General features: G+C 39.1%; 2 protein-coding genes across 5 annotated transcripts in view; one reads left to right on the forward strand and one right to left on the reverse strand.

Moving 5' to 3' along the window:
* adra1ab (adrenoceptor alpha 1Ab) overlaps positions 1–17,020 on the forward strand; it is a 276,886-nt gene that overhangs the window by 182,456 nt on the left and 77,410 nt on the right. The window contains exon 4 of the mRNA XM_079363710.1: positions 10,155–10,250. The gene's annotated coding sequence lies outside the window, so the exon portion shown is untranslated. The remainder of the gene's footprint in view (positions 1–10,154; positions 10,251–17,020) is intronic.
* The window catches only part of igsf9a (immunoglobulin superfamily, member 9a), a 58,088-nt gene that overhangs the window by 8,122 nt on the left and 32,946 nt on the right, over positions 1–17,020 (reverse strand). For all 4 annotated transcript variants that reach the window (XM_079363708.1, XM_079363707.1, XM_079363706.1 and 1 more), the window contains exons 8-14: positions 12,391–12,536; positions 10,146–10,288; positions 8,670–8,810; positions 8,094–8,210; positions 5,866–6,016; positions 5,519–5,630; positions 3,741–3,931 (exon numbers count right to left, since the gene is read on the reverse strand). In XM_079363708.1, the coding sequence (XP_079219834.1) occupies positions 3,741–3,931; positions 5,519–5,630; positions 5,866–6,016; positions 8,094–8,210; positions 8,670–8,810; positions 10,146–10,288; positions 12,391–12,536 (1,001 nt within the window). The remainder of the gene's footprint in view (positions 1–3,740; positions 3,932–5,518; positions 5,631–5,865; positions 6,017–8,093; positions 8,211–8,669; positions 8,811–10,145; positions 10,289–12,390; positions 12,537–17,020) is intronic.

Consider the following 17,020-nt stretch of genomic DNA (forward strand, 5'->3'; position numbering starts at 1 on the left):
AGGGGAAAGTTTGGCGTTTGTTTGTAATTCTGCAGACCACATAAGTACACAGTTTCTGTTAAGTTTTTTTAGGTTTGATCAAACATAGGGCCAACGTAGTGTTGTATGTGTGGATGTACTGTATGTATGTATGTGGATATGTGTGTGTGTGTATGTATGTATGTATGTGTGTGTGTATGTATGTATGTGTGTATGTATGTGTATATATTTCTTTATTTTAGGCCCTTTTTCTGATTTTGGGATGTTGCAGGTGCATCCTTAGTTTTTTCATCCTGCTGATCAGGAGTTTCTTCTGAATACTCATTCCAACAAAATTGTTATGCTTGAAATAATGATGACAGTTGATTATGCATAAGCTTAATTAAGAGACTCAGACGACTAAAATTGACAAAATCACTGTGATGTTTACTGTCTCTCTGTCTCCAACACTTCTAAACACATCTGTCTAAAGGCTTTAAAAACATTTTATTCAGCTGCAGGTAGCATCTTCAAAGATATTTCTGTGATCTCTCATCTGTATCAAGGATGCTTAATCTCTGCCAGAAACGATAATTTGTTTCCAGGAGCAACATCATCATTTAATTCACAACTTCTCCTCAGACTGAGTCATCCACTGACCTGGCCTGCCATGATCCTGGGCAAACTTCTTGAGATAAGTACATGTACTGTACATACTGTTAAGAAGAAGAGAAGAGTAGCTGCACATTCTGTACAAACATAGATTCTGAAGTTGATTTTACCCTCTGCAAATATTTGATACATCCTAAAATCCCCATTGCCTGTCTGAGGTCACAAAAACATGTTAAGATGCAAGTTGGTGTCATCATTCAACATGCTGACCTTTACCTATTGTGATAGCAACACTGGATGTATTTATTTATTTGTTAAATTAACACATGTATTTTTAAATATGGTGGAACCTAATAGTCACAAGAAAAAGCACATATCTCTATATGGGATAACTTAGCATTTATTGACTAAAGAAAATGTGTATTTACGTTCACATTAATAATTTAAATCGCAATCAAGTTGCTTAATCGTAGTGACAGTAAAGGGAATGTATCCTTCTCCTTAGTTATGTACTACCTCAGTGAACATTTTTTATATCAAGGTCACAGACACGAGTTCTGGTTCTTTTTAAATGCAGCATGAAGTCAGTTTTGTAACAATGGTTCCATCTCTAGTTGAATTTAAAACTGGTCTTACTTTAAGTATGGACACTTTTGGTAAACAATTTGTTCATGTTATATGTTAACAAAGATAAATGTGTAGCCAGACTTATCATCTCTGATGATCCACTGCGTTCCTCTCCAAAAAACAAAAACTTGCCAAAATGCTAAACTTCAAATGTCCATTATGGATTGTAATGTTACTGTGGCTTTGTCTCCTTCTTTTTCACAGTCCTATTGAACTAGGTTAACTCAACAATGCCATATTTACAGCAGAAGCTATGTGACCAAATAACATAAAAACATAATGTCATCATGAAGCAATGATGAGAAGCCTGAACTGAGGAAAAAAACAGACAATACGAGTAGTGATTAAGAATGTGCTGTCTCTTAAAACAGTCTTTAGCTGACAGATAACAAACTGACCAAACTGTTGCCAAGTTTCTTTTGGCCTTTAGGAATGTTGCTCATATCAACTGTAGCTCAGTTTAATTACATTTTGAAAAAACCTGATATAATCTAAAGCTTTCAGTGTTTCCCTCTTCAAAATGGGATGGACAGCAGCAGCTTGAAAACAAAGCCTCCCCTGCTCAATGTTTTGTCTGCCGTTCATCGGTAAAAACAAAAAACTACAGAGAATAACAACACTCCAAGTCTGACAAAAAGGTTTGTCAGACTTGGAACTTCATTTAGAGTATTTTAGACTCCTTGCACTGGTTTTCTGTTATTTTCATACTTTGTTCATATGTCTTTCTTAACCTAAAAACCTGTACATTACAAGGTGCCATCGTATATCAGTTCACTTTGAACTCTTTCCAAAATAGCCTTTCCGATCTGTCTGGTTGGGCCTGCTTCTCTGACTCATCAACTATAATCTTATGACCAGAAAGGATCTTGGAGCAATTGCTGGTCAGGGATAAAATATCCCTTTCTATGCATTGCTTTTTTTAAGGCAACTAGCACACTGGATTTTTAGCTCACAGATGTCTATTGAGAGAGATGAATAAAAGCTTCACTCAGAAGCCAGCAGATGAAGTCAGTTCTTCAACTCTTTTTACAGATTCTGAACATTTATATACCGTAAATTCCGTACTATTGAGCGCACCTGGATATAAGCCGCACCGGCTAAAAATAAGTAAATAAATGTATTTGTACATATATAAGCCGCACTTGATTATAAGCCGCAGGTGTCCACGCTATAACAAGAGCTATTTACACAGACGTAGGCTACCGGTAACATCCGCAAATACTGTAGCGTCCGTACGGACGTTAAAGGACGACGAGAGCGTTCAAATAATAACTTAATAACCCGATCACTGTCGGTCGTGACCACGCCGTTTACAGCAGAGAACAACACATAACTTGCCGTAACAATCCAACTCTCTCACCCAGCGTTCTCTCATACAGCCACTCAACACGTTCTCGCTGGTGCATTCACTGACTCTCCACATAATCGGAATTATGAACACATTATCAACTACTGACTTTACAACATGAACCGTTACAATACGAAGCCTAGCCGACGGTGTCTGTAACACGGCTGATGAAAAAGATGACCGTAATATATTTCACAAGAAAAAGTCCATCCATTCACTGCCTCAGAATGACTTCATTACTCACTTCCTCAGTCTCTGTTGTCGCTGTCAGTGTCATCTTAACGTGCAGCAGCTCTGTTAGCTTCTTTGACAGCCAGGTCGATCGCCTTTAACTTGAAAGCTGCATCATATGTATTTCTCCGTGTGTTTTCCATGATGAGGGTGCGTGCATGAAGCGCAAAATGACTGATATTAAGATCCGACGTGACGAAGTCAAATGTTTTTGCGGCAGAAGCTCATTGTCCCCCAAGAAAAATCCATGCATTAGCCGCACCGGAGTAGAAGCCGCAGTGCTCGAAGTGTGAGAAAAAAGTAGCGGCTTATAGTCCGGAATTTACGGTATAGACTCTGTAAAAAGAGCAACAACATTACAGGCTGTTCCGTAATTCAGGTTAATGTTAAGTGTGAGCTTGCTTTCACGACTAAGTTTTGAAAAAGTCCTCCACCAATGAGGGGGTCTACTGAATTTATTTATGTATCTATTTATTTATTTTTTAGTTTTATTCCTTTCAAAAACATTTATACATATTGTACATGTATTCCATTCTAACAACTACCCAGCTCCGTTTGTGCAACCTCAAGTTATCAAGTAAAGTACTTGTATTTTTCTTAAATGAAGATCAAGCTTCTTTTCTTTTTTGCTTTTAGCCTTTACTTGATAGCACAATTGACGATAGAAAGTTGGGAAGACATGCGGGAAAGGAGTCAAAGGTCGGACTTAAACCCGGTTTGTCAGCTTAGCCCCAAATACTGTAATTTTAACAAGCCTGATTCTACTTATGATGATCTACAGTATTTCAAATGTCATCGAGTCTTTTGAGTACTTTTTCATTGTGCTCCTAGCTTGAAATGGACTGTGCAAATCCAATTGTCACCATTGTCATCCTTTTTATTTAATCTGCATTGATATTCAAAAAAGAAAATATGGGCAGAAAGCAACAGATAAGATATAAAAGACGCTGTGTATGATACTGACCCAATGTTTGCGCAGTGACAATATCACTAAAAGGCCCAGAGCCCATTTTGTTTTGAGACAGGATGCTGAACTGGTAATGGGTGGCAGGAAATAGCCCTTCCACCTGCAGCCTGGTTCCAGAGGAGCGGGGAACAGGCACAGAAAACCATTCCTGCTTCCTGTTATTATCACGTCCTGAAATCTTTTTCACCCTGCAGAGAGAGCAAGAGATGGAGAGAAAAGAACTGAGAACAAAAAGTATCTGAAATTCTGTGAGTCTGGTTTTATGAAATATGACAGAAAAGTAGGTTTCATCAATCATTCATCCTCATCATCAGCTGCAGATTTTGTGGAAGAGACAGCTCTGATGTATCTTTGCAACTGCAAAGGAAGCTTGCAGCTTCAATTATGAGGTTTTGCATGTTCTTACTGGGGCCAAGACTCTTCACATCCATCTTACACAGAGCAAATTAATTGACCTTTGGCATGAAATAAAAAAAGATCACAGATTCACCTACTTAAAACTGCACAGGCTTTTCAAAGTGATTAATGTCATTCTGAAATGAAGGCATTTCTTCTTGAGGAGGAAGGCTTTGACTCCACAGAGTGGTGTGTTCTTTTATGAGGAAATGGTAAAGAATATAAAGTGACTCTTATTAGCAAAGCATTAATAATTATATACACTAGGGCGCTGTCTGTGAATTAGCCTCTGAAGTCTTACATAAAGCAGGTTCTATTAATTAAGCACAATAAAGAGCAATTCAATAACTCTGTGGGTGTGGTTTTCTGTTGTGTAGTCAATCATTTCACACTAATTTCATTAGAAAATGTGATAATGAGCTTTCACAGTTGTCAAACACCTACTTTGATTATGAAAATACCATTTAGTGGAAGCCATGGTATGTTGACAAGATTTATCTTTCATCATTTTCAGCCAAAATTAAGCTTGCACTTGAGCTGTCAAATTATTGGTCACTACTCATCAGACTGATAACGACGCTGATAAACCCTGGTCGTAATGCGTCAAGACTTAAAGGACTAAAAACTTACGGAAGTTGTTTTTTGTTGATCGTCTATTTTAAGACTTGATGTGAATAATATTTATTTCTAGGCTGCTTTTTGCTGCAGTGATGACCCAGTTTCCTCTCAGGGATTAAGATAACTCATCTCATCTTCATCTGATGTAGCGCTCACGGGTTACAACGTGATTACGATGAGCATTAGAAGATCATCTTTTGCTTTCTCGTACATCAAAAACAAAGAAAAAAAAATGTAGGAATGGTTTTCTATCTGATTAGATCATCCCTTTTTAAACACTTTAACTTAAATGAACTAAGATGGTCTGCTTTTACATAGAGACAGACATGAAGCCTGTATTGTAATACAAGGACTGTCTGCCCTACTAAGAGAACGAATTCCAAACAGAAATGTTCTGAGTCATGCAGTCTGCAGTTTTTGCATTTCTTTCCCCGTACATCACACATTTAACAGCTCAAGATCTTTATCTGTGATTTGTATGCCGATACAGAAATGCTGAATCACCAGAAATAGATGCATGACGCTGTACTTTGTTGATTACCTCCTGTTGTAGCTAGCCTAGTCATTGTTTTCCATGCTTTCTTTTCATGGCCACTGTGTTACACAGAGCTATGCTCTGCACCAGCTATTTTATTGTGGCTGCCAAGAAGTGATAACACATAAATGAATTCCTCATCCTCGAGATCAATAGAGTAATGCCAGTGCTGTCGATGGCTGCTATGGTTACAGCCCAAGAAGAAAGTGGGAGGCTTTACACCCACCAAACTGAAAATGTCTGTGCTGATCCTCCATCAAAGCCTGCCTCCCAGGATATGTTGGCCTGCTTCACCCCTGGAGAGACGGACAGAGCGGTAGCTGCATGGGGACTCGTTCCTGTAATGGAAGAAGAGGAGAGGATTCGGTGGAAATCGGCCAGCACTTCAACTACCTAAATCTGCAAAGTTTAGAGGCCATCTCAAGATGTACTACATTTATCTTTTGGAGGCGGATTGGAGGCACAGTGGTGGATGTAAAGGAGGTTGAAACATGTACAGTAGGGAAAAAAACAATATGAAATACTCATTTTGTAGACAGGAAAACTTCTGTTGGGCCTTCTGTTTGCACTCACCGAGGACAAAAACCTGTGTAGTGGCTTTCACAGAGGCTACACGGTTAGAAGCACTGCACTCCCACCAACCCTGGTGATCTTTAGTAAGAGGCTGCAGAAGAAGAGACCCATTGGGTTCTATGGAGTAGGAAATCTGGCGAGCCAAGTCGACCTAGAGTAAAGAAGATGAAGACCTGTCACAGTCGGGGGAAAAAAGCTGCTTTTTTCAAAGTATAGTTAACATGTTGCTGGGATGGACTACGAAACCAAATGACAAACACAGAGCATCTTTCTTGTACTAAATTTACTCACACTCATAAATGATCCAGGAATAGCTAAAAACCCTAATATCAAATGAATCAAATGCCAAAAACACGTAGGGAAGTAGAATTGATTTATGCAATAAAATGTTTCAGTTCCATTTATTTTAAACCGAGTAAATCGGAAAATGTAGCACAGTGTGGATTCAGGTCAGTGTCCAGCTCTTATGTGCATTACGCTCTTTAGACAGTGATGTATTTTTAGCTTTTTTTTGGGCTCTCTACTTCAGTTGATTGGATTTTTAAAAATAAAATAATGGATGAGGGTTAAAGAGTACCTTACCTCCTGAATTTGAGTTAATAAATTATACAGTACCCACAATCACTTTGTTATATTATTGATTCTGGCAGCTGATTCTGGTCCCAGGTCTGTGTCTGAATATGAATGCATTTTCTTTAATTGAGGAAGTTGGCTTCTTAGTTTCAAATGTGTTAAAGTTACTTTTTAAAGGGCAGACTTGCTAATCAAATGCTCATTTAGTCTCTCTGAAGCTAAAGCAGAAATGAGTCTAGTGTAATGAGCCTTATTATTCTCATTCAGTAAAAAGTTTGTTCATCGATATCTATTGATAAGGCCTGTTCTAGAAGGAACACAATGTTTTCGGAGCATGTTTCCAATTGATAGCTTCCTTAAATAAATCATCTAAAGCTATCGTGAAATGACACTTAACTTAATAAACGTCATGTGTTTAGTTACCCAGTTAAATGACACAAGTGGATGTGATAAAAATGGCCAAGAGCTTTAATCAATCCTCCATTTGACGTTTGAGAGGCAACGCTTGTCCAGCATAATTTCATGTACATGGTCAAGTTAGGAAGAGAAGCATGACGTTGAAATGACAGAATCAGCACTCTTTTAGAAATCTAAACAGAGCTTTTCTTTATATGAAATTGAAATCTCTGCGAGCAGAGTACAAAACTCTTTTTAAACGTCATGCACAGTTTTACATGACTTGTAACTCATTGTCCAGAATCTAATGTGACAGATTTGACTTGACACATTTCAATCCTCAAGTGCAGGGGTGACTCATTGCACTGTTTTGTTTTTTTTTAACAAGAAGAACCAAATTTAGTTTGAAAACAGAATTTGAAAATATCTGTCCGATACATTCTGTCCCTTAGTTTTTCCTTAAAAAGAGAACTTTAATACTAGAGCCTATTATTGCTTTTCTGATTCATTTCAAACACATAAGCACTCAGACAATAACAACTATAGAGGCATGAGGAGAAAGTACCAGAAAAGGTGTTGTTGTCTAAAGTCCTGAATATTTTCCTGCAGTGTCCTTGAGGATTCCATATAGGAATCTGTTCAACTTGACTTTATGCAGACTTTTTGTGTCTGGAGAAATCACAAGAAAAGCCTGATCGCAGTCAGGGTGAGTGATTTTGGATTTAGCAGGTGGTAATAACCTGGAACATTCACCTCAAGGAGGCAGGCAGGATGATAAAGTTCATGTTATGCAGAGTTTCTCTGCTCTAATCTTTTTTTCTGTCCTCCTCAGTTGTCAGTGTATTGTTGTTTTTTTTACAAATATCTTTGTATTCCTTGTATGTTTGTATTCATGCTTTAGTTATGTTCGCCATTATGAAAGAGTGCTCCTCCTGCAAACTCTACGAAGGCAAAACCCTCAGCCAAATGAATGGACGACATAGACGGTCTGTGTCTATCTGTGTGGGACATGTGTGAAAGGCAGTTCTGGAAAATGTCATGATATTGTTTAGAAAATGTCAAGTGTTCATGTGTGAGATGGGCACAGAACTGCACCATGTAATGAGCACATTGCTGCTTGACTTTTAGCCTGTACATGCTGCACCTAAAAGAGAAAGTTTTGCATAGCACAAGCTGAGATCTCCAGAAAAACAAGATGAAAGCTCATCATAAATGTATCATAAACTCACTTCTATGATGAGCTTTGCAGGATTATTTACCTTGCTCCAGGTCACTCTTATCGTTGGGTCTTTGTTTCCTTGACAAGGGATGAGCAGAGTCCTACCAGCTTCCTGCTGGTACTGCTTCTCTGGAGTGATGCTGAAAGATGGGGGGTCCTGCAAATTGCCAAAGCAATATAACTGAATCAAGGAGATTGCAGCATTGCCAACAATGGATTTTAAGACTGGATTACTGCCGCTTTGGACAAGATAATCTTAATAACAAAAGGATTAGCCACACAATTAACTCCCTATAACAGTGGAGCCAATGTAGTGCATCTGAGTTGACTTCCATTAATGCCAGAAGGCCACACGTCGCTGTGAAAAGGTCATTAAAATGGCATTTTTTGTTAAGTTTTAATTTGCTGTGACAGATGCCGTTTTGGGTAATTAAAACACATCCACAGTGGGACGAAAGATAGTTAAACAGAACTAGGGCAGATAATGTGTCAGTTTCTTGGCTCCCAAGGCCTGAAGGACCGACAATTTGCACTTTATGATGCAAATAATGTACTCATTACATTTCAGAATTACTGAAGAAACTGATCTTTCCACACTAAATGACCCCACACTGACCTGTAAAATGACACTTGTAGGCCCAGAGGATCCCATGCTGCCGTAGCTGTTGTATGGAGTACATGTGTACACGCCTGCTGAATCATCATTGACTGTCGCCATGAACAAAGAGCCATCTGGTGTTAAGGTCCATCCTGGATACTTAAGAAAACAAAACACACAACAGTCACACAACTCTGATGGATATAAATGAAAAGGAGTAGAAAATGCAGTCGTGAATGATGCATGTCATTATTTGCTTAAATATAAAGGTAAGAAGTGTGCAGTGAGCTTAGAGAGCTAAAAGGCAAACATATCTGAGCTCCTTGGATGTTTGAGGGATTTCAGAAATATTTTTTGGTATCTGCCTGCAAAAATCCTGCAGTGGTTAAATACTTCAATCCCCACCGGGCAGATTATTTCCAGACTTCTTGAGAATTGTGTATTATTTATTAATGTTGCCGCAGCTTTTGCAAGATGATATCTAACCATGAGAGGATTTATCTTTCTTTCCTCTAATTTAAAAAAACAAAACAACTCTTTGGGAAATTCCCTTTATCATTTTGTTATGCGGGGGTTAGAGCCACACATATATTAATTAAAAAAAAATAATGTTTTCAAAATCCAAAAAGCAGGTGCTCTTATAATTCTTTTTCCTATTCATTAAGGCAAAGTGGAAGTCTGGTGTTGCACTATGAGTCATCAAAAGGTTTCCTCTCAGTTTTAATGAAGTCAAAATTGCTATTATCCTCCCCCGAATGAGGCTGAGAGACAGTATCACAGTGGGTATAAAACCTCGTCACATCCAGAGAAACATTAATTGGCAGAATAACAGCCTGACTCCGACAACATTGTCTGACTCTATGAATGTATCACATTTCCTCCAGTGAATCTCATCAGGCGACACGTCCAAGTGTGGAGGGTGGACTCAGCTTTTGACAGGGTCAGGAGGAGGAAGGGCTGGATCTTTTGTGAACTCTTAGCTTAAAAGGAATAAAAGGGGGGAAAAATGTGAGTGAGGGGCAGTCAGGAGTTCCTTGGGGATTGCTCCAAAGCTCTTAAGATGGAACACATTATCCCTGTCCATTATGGTGAATGACTTTGCAGTTGAAAACCTGGAAGGAGGTGTCCATCAGTAGACAAAGCAGGTGTCCTTTTTTTGAAAGTCTGAAAAATTAATCAATGTCTTGTTGAGCTTTCACACTGTAATAGCATGGAAACGGTTGCTCTGCTGTTTAGGAGGCAAGTGAAGTGGGCTGACTGAGTGTTTTGCATGATGACTGCCAAGAGACTGGGGCTTCATAGATACTTGTATTGAGCAGCGTGTGACACTTCTCTTCTGAGAGACACTGAATGGATTTTGTCGCTGCTCCCCTGTGATGTGTGCAGTATCAGAAATCAATTAATGAAGTATTCACAAAGACAGAAACATGTCATCTGGTACAAGCTGGAGCAGGATTTGATGTCAACTTATCTTAATGATATTATGGTTCTTACCAATGACAGGTCAAGTGGTTCTCCATCTTTGGTCCAATCAACACGGAGCAGAGGAGGCTGAGCTGCTGCTGCACAGGTGACCACACCATCCATACCAGTGGGAAGGTATGTTTTCTGGGGCATGTTAAGGGCCTGGGCGGGGTCTATGCAAAGGGAGGCAATTTAAGTTGTGTGTTTTGTTTCAAAACATTCATTAGGATTACATTTATTGTTTCATTACCAGAGAATGCAACATACACTAGTGCATAGAAACCTTTCCATGGTTAATGATTGATATGCATGCATTTTTCTTTTCCTGTGCCCATAATTCTCTACATAGTTCAGAGAAAACGTCCTGACCCAAGAATGATCCAATCCTGGAACACTAAAAGCACAACATTATAGAATATAACTTAAAGATCAAGACCCAATGCTAATACCACCTCCAAATAAGACATTCTTTTAACCTGACAATGTTGATGGCAAAAAAAAAATCACATTAATTCAGTGATTGAAAGTTAACAAATACTAAATTAGGGAAAGCAACAGAGAAGCAGGCTTACATTTCCAGCTACATTATAGGTTGACAAACACAAAATAAATGATTTCAATTCAAATCTGAAAATAAATGTACGGTAAGTGGACTTGAGCTTGTGCTTTTCTTATCTTCTTACGACTTAAAGTGGTTTAATTAGGGACGTAAAGATTGTGAGGCAGTTATAAATCAATTCAAAGTCGTCACGGTTCACATCGATACATGAAAAAATTGATCGCAGTAACAGGTTACGAAATTAACGCAAACCAAGCGCCAAATGCGAGTAGATTTTCCGTTTCGTGAGTTGATCTGTATCTGCTAAGGAGCGGGTAAATGTTTTACCATAAATTAAAAAAAACTCTGCTGTGAGTATTAAGAGCGTTTTTTTGTACTGTCGCTGCAGCTTCCTGCTCATCTCTCTGCATGTCATGACTGTGAGCACCGTGGAACACGCAGTGAGACACACCAACAGACACTTCAGCACAAACGCGCACATGCGTGCAGCCCGCCTGTTCTACCTTGATCCGTACGACCGAGTCTAATGTTGTCAAAGATAAATCAAGAGAACTTGTTTATTTGAATAATGATTCATTATTCTCAGATGGATTTTAGTTTTTACTTTGTAATGTTGTAATGCCATAAACTGTACTGTAACAGATGTGGATGCAACACAAAAACACTATTTGTTATTTCAGCCATGAAAACACATGTTTGGCCTGTATTTTTCATCTACCTGCCACCTTGGCTGGTTCGTCAGTGAACCGTTACATCTTTAGGTTTAACACCACATGTCACATTCAAACACTGGCTGCTATATAAAGTGACCATCAGAAGTTGCTAATCTTTCTGGATGAGAGATGTTGGACTCAGCTGAGCCACAGCTGCCCACATCTGTGGTCAGGAAAACTATTAGGCAGCACAAATCAGAAAGCTTGAACTTTGACTGCTGATATTTCCTTTCAGACTTTTATGACTATGGCAACACAATGTAATCTACTTTAGTGGGCTTATTCAACAGAAAAAGAGGAAAACTTAAGTATACTTAAGACAAGCCCTGTTTTGTTTTGACCTTAAAGTGTCACTATTGCAGTTAGGCTACAGACTGCATTTAAAATATCTGTCCACTCTTTATCATCTCTACTTCTATATTCTAATGTTAAGGTCTAAAAGAAAAGCTCTAAATATTTTCACTGATCTTCTTTAAAGGAAGTCTTGACTCATTTTTGTAAAGCGATATCAGTCTTTGTTTTTCTCTATTTATTTTTAACTGTAATTTCCTGAAATGACCCTCAAGTCATGTCAGGTTAAAGAGCGTCTCCACTTCTTCCCTATGAATCTGGTCATTACTGACCTCTAGTGGCAGCAGTGATGTACCTCAAAGTGAGTCAGCACTCAGTGACATCACTGATGGGTGTGGTTTCAGGTGCGACAGAGCAACTCGCTGACTCTTGTCCCTCTTCTGACCATCACAGAGGTCAGAAGAGGGACACTTACCTCTTGCTGTTGCCTGGTTTAGGTTCCTTCTCATGTATTATTTAGTGTGTAACACCTTAAAGAGGCCTAATGTTGCTCAACATATCCTTAGTTTGGAAAGAACAAGTTGAATTTGTAAATCACCAACAACAACAAACACGTTTATGCATGCAAATCATCTCCATGAATTTTGAAATCTGTATGTAGATGTCCAGAGCAAACACACAGAGACTATACAGACTATATACTGAAACCTACGCATCACTGTGAGGATGGCAGAGGCGGTGGGCGGGGTCAGCAGGCCATTGGTGGGCATGCAGGTGTAGTTTCCGGAATCCTTCGGGATGAGACCGGAGATGAGTAAAGTTCCATCGATCATGATCTTAACTCGTGACTTCAGAGACCTTGAGAAATAAACACAAGACAATTCTTGAGAATAACAACGAGAGGCAACTAAGCTCTTGGATTTAAGTCGAGTCAAACTGCCTCTCAGAGTTTCAACAGTGTAGGAGGGTTTTTTTTTCTTAGTTATCCACCACTGTGTGCACACGGAGGTTAAGGAAATATTATTTCATTTCAGTTAAGAGTAGGAAGAGAGGTGCCCACTCATTTATACACACTTACATTAACAGAAAAGCTGAAGGCTGAGCAAAGCTGGAGCTTCTTACAAACAGGTTACATATTCAAGCTGTTCCATGTACTGCAGTCAGACACACTCATATATTTAATCAAGGTGAGGTGATGTCTCATCTACTGTCACAGGCCTGGATATTGTTTTAGAACTTCTCTTTAATTCTCTTTGCATTGAAACACAGTGTGAATGAATGCTTTGTTTTTTAAGCTTATCCGGCTTATTTTGATTTAATTAACACTAAAGTGATTTAAGAGAGGTCATTATTAGAAACAAACACTCAAAGAATCAGAAATGCTATTGCTATGTAAACGTACACAAGCACGGAATCTGACTCGGTGTTTAGCTTATGATTCATCATTTCCTGCTATCTGCTCCACCTCTAGGTTTAATTCACTAAGCATATGCCACTTATGACATTCACACGTCCAAAACAGTGTCCTGCTCTGTGCAGTTTGCTCTTATTTTGAGTCTGAATGTGAGGAAAAGCCATCTGCACCTCCACTCTGCTGCAGAAATGAGCTCTCAGGCTGACAGGGATCTCAAGCTGTCAGAGTCGTTTCGTCCACATAAAGGAGATGAGCTGTGAGGGGAGGGGAAACTTTTTACGGGTTTATTTTGATGCCAGACTTAAAAAATTTAACATGATTTTCATTGTTTAGAACAAAGCCTCTTCTTTGAATATAGCAAGCAAGGGCAAGGACTGATTGAACCCCTGGGAATATTGATAATAGTCGTGTTGAAGTTCTATTTAGAGATTTAAACATCATTTCGGTCATACTGAGTGTAATTGTTTTCTTGATCACTGAACAGTTTGCATGTGTCATCTCTTCATCTCTTCTGCATGTTGCCCTCCTTTTGCTGTTAAATGAGTAAGTGGAGAGAGATAGAAAGAGTTAGATTGCACCTATTTAACACACTCTCTCAATGATGTTAAAAAGCACCAAGCCTGTGGCAATGAGCACTGGTCTTTGGGAATTAGATTTCATTCATCATGTTCATGTTCGCCTCATTTTTGAATATTCAGTTATTTACATACAAGCAAATGGTACATATGCACCCAGGACGCTGTCTGCTTGTCTGTGCAGATTGCGTGCATTTCACCTTTGTGCCTCCTTAGTGGATGAAATGCTCTTTTCTCTCAGTTGCTCAGGTTTAGAGGTCACAGCAGCTCAGTCCTTTTGTGAATCAGGCCCCTTGGGTGCCGTGTCAAAAGTTCAGTACTCTGTAGAGCTATTCAGGCTCCCCAAAGCGAGAAATTAAGTATAATCTTCAGGTAGTTGTACGACAGTGTTTGCCTTTATGCCTCTGATATTTGACATATATGGTGTGGTAAACAACAAAACTTCACAACATGCACAACCATTGGTTGCATTTCTGGTCATGGGGTTTAAACATTATCACCCCGCCTGCTCTCTCATGGTGAGTTTTTCACTTTTCATAATGAGACTTTACGAGAGCCTGGCAGTCCACATGCGTTTTGCGTATTTGTGAAAACACCATATATGCATCTTTTGTTGTTCACTAGATATAAACTTTGTTCTCATGGCTGACACCGCGGAACATTTAAACTGGAAGTATCACAGTATTCACTTTCTTAAACATTAGCATTGTTTCTGCAAGTGTTGACAACAACTTAACTGTCTCTCCATTGACAACCATTCAGGGCTTTCCCCCCTAATAAGATCTCAATGTGGTTCCCCAAAAGTTAAGAGACCTTGAATTATTAACACTCATCCGGCTAGCATAGGTCTAGGCTTGTAGTCTGGGTGCTTCTAAAATGAATTAAACAACTAGTTAACTCTCAAAATTGTTTTTAATCTTCTGTTCTGTATGGCAAACTTTGACTAACTATGCAGGCTGCAAATACACAAGCAATATATACCTCTATAACTGGCAGTGTTCATTGGCAGGAAATGTTCTTTCCCCAAAGGGCAAACATCCTTCATCTTTAAGCTTTATAATAATCTATGCTCTCTAATTTCTCTCTCGTCCTATGATCATTTGCTTTATTATTAAAGGCAGGGTTGGTATTTTTCGAAAAACTAGCATGATTATGAAGGAAGCATTCCCTCAGAGTTTTTTTCTACACCCAAACCCTCCCCTCTGTGCTCCCTTAAAAGCCACGCCCCTCACTTACACGCACGAGCGCCGTTTCTCCAAAGCAGACCTCAGCCTGCAGTGAATAGAAACTACGTTGTCTCACGTCTTATTCAGTGAGAAGAAAAACACTTGTGTAAAACAAAAAAGTGACTATTTTAATACTCAGAACAGCCAACGTCAAACTGACAGCATAAACGCCGTCATCAGGGACGCGCTTTGTGAGGGCTAGAGCATGGGTTAGAGAAGGAGCAGAGAGACAGGGAGCATGATTGGTTCATCAAATTGGTACCTTGTGGCAGACATGGCTCAACGTTTTTTACAGGCTTAATACTGCTACAGATAATGGATTTACTTCATTCCTGTTTTAGAGAACGTCAGTTATTAATTTCTGTAAGGACCTAAAGACAATTTTAACCAAAATCTTAAAGAGTGTATCTGGAGAAAATGAGCAACCCTGCCTTTAAATGCTCTGTGTTCCAGGTACATCTCCTCAAACTTAAACCAAATACCATCATGTAATTACAAATATATCTTAAACAAATGAGAAAAACCTTACCTCATTTTTACATTTCAAAGAGTACCTCACTATTTTTAGCAATGCAATTACAAAAGAGCTTATTCCACTGAAATGAGGAGCCAATGATCAGAATAATCCTTATGTGGTCTACTCAGCTCTTAACAGCATTACACATCACCTCCAAAAAGCCTCTCTGAAACTGTTTTCCCTCATCAAAATCAGGTTGAGTATTAACAGGAGTGTAACTCTATTGACTAATGTGTGGGAGAGTGATGTTCAGGAGAAGTAATGCTAATGAAGCCCTCCACCTGCTCACCTAACCCTACCCCAGCCACAGTTTTTGAGGAGTGTTCAATAGTCGGGTGGATGAAATGCTAGAAATCATGAACCATTCCCTGCTCGCTCTGATCTCCTCCCTGCCACAGGACACTGCTCTTGTGAAATCTCTCTGAAAGAAAAGCCCTCTGTGCTTCACAGTTGCAGACCTATTTCATTTTGTTCTTATAAAGAAACCCAGGTTCTTTCTTTCTCTCCCTAATTCATGGATGGATTTTTGTGTGTCCTTTTTGCGCTGTTGTTATTGTAAAAGGATTCTCCTTAATCCTTTTCCTCACACAATTGAGTAGACACAGAAAACATTAATATTCAGTCAGAGAAGTGTCTGTCTACCTGATGAATGTGACTGCAATATGCCTTCTTCTTTTACCAGGTCTCTAATTTTGTCTCCACTTTATCCTGAGTAACATATCTGGCCTTCCCTGTCAAAAATGTCTTCACCAGCCAGTTGTCTTTAATGCTGTTTTGTTGTTTTGTGTAGAGCTGATAGAGCAGAACAGGAAATAGCTGCATGAGAGAACTGACACAAAGTTAATGTGCCTTAAAACTGAAGCAATGTACTAAAAGTGGCTACAAAGCTGTACAGAGGATCATAGGTATATGATTATCATCTACGGGCTTAGCTAACACTTTTGATTGAATTATTTAAAGCAGTAGCATAGGATTTAAAAAGGCACCATGTGGGGTTTTTAAACACTAGGAAGGGAGGAAGGGATGTAAATTAAAGGAGTAGTTCCTACTAAGCACACCCAAAATATCACTACAGCACCACATGACTGAAGGTTTGACACAGTTGATGAGATGTTCGATGAGCAAGGAAATCTGGGACCTAGTGTCCATGACACCATGTATGACAATAATACATTAATACATGGTGTAACTGGTTTCATGCTACCCCACTTCATATATATTCTTTACTATATCCTCCAAAGAAATGTAGAGACACTCCAACATATACACTGCAAAGGACTGCTGGCCAACTATTATACATTTTAAAGAAGCAGCCTGTAAGAAAACTGCAGTTCCTCGGGCATCCACTTGAGGCTGTCTGGTACGAAAACCACCAATAGCAGGTTTTATATATGAGAGAAGAGTTTTGCATAACTTAGCATAATTCAGGGAATGGTTGAGTTGACTGTTGTGCCATGATGCTGTTTGCCTGGAGACTTAAGGCCCACATCAGATTAATCTCTTTGCCTGTTCCTTGGTTGATTGAAAGCTACTTGGAAATAGAATTGTGCAGTATTCTTCAGTGCCTATTCACACACCTACAGGATTGTTGATGTCCCTGAGATACAGCT

Source organism: Symphodus melops (genome assembly GCF_947650265.1).
Source record: "Symphodus melops genome assembly, chromosome: 16".
NCBI lineage: Eukaryota > Metazoa > Chordata > Actinopteri > Labriformes > Labridae > Symphodus > Symphodus melops.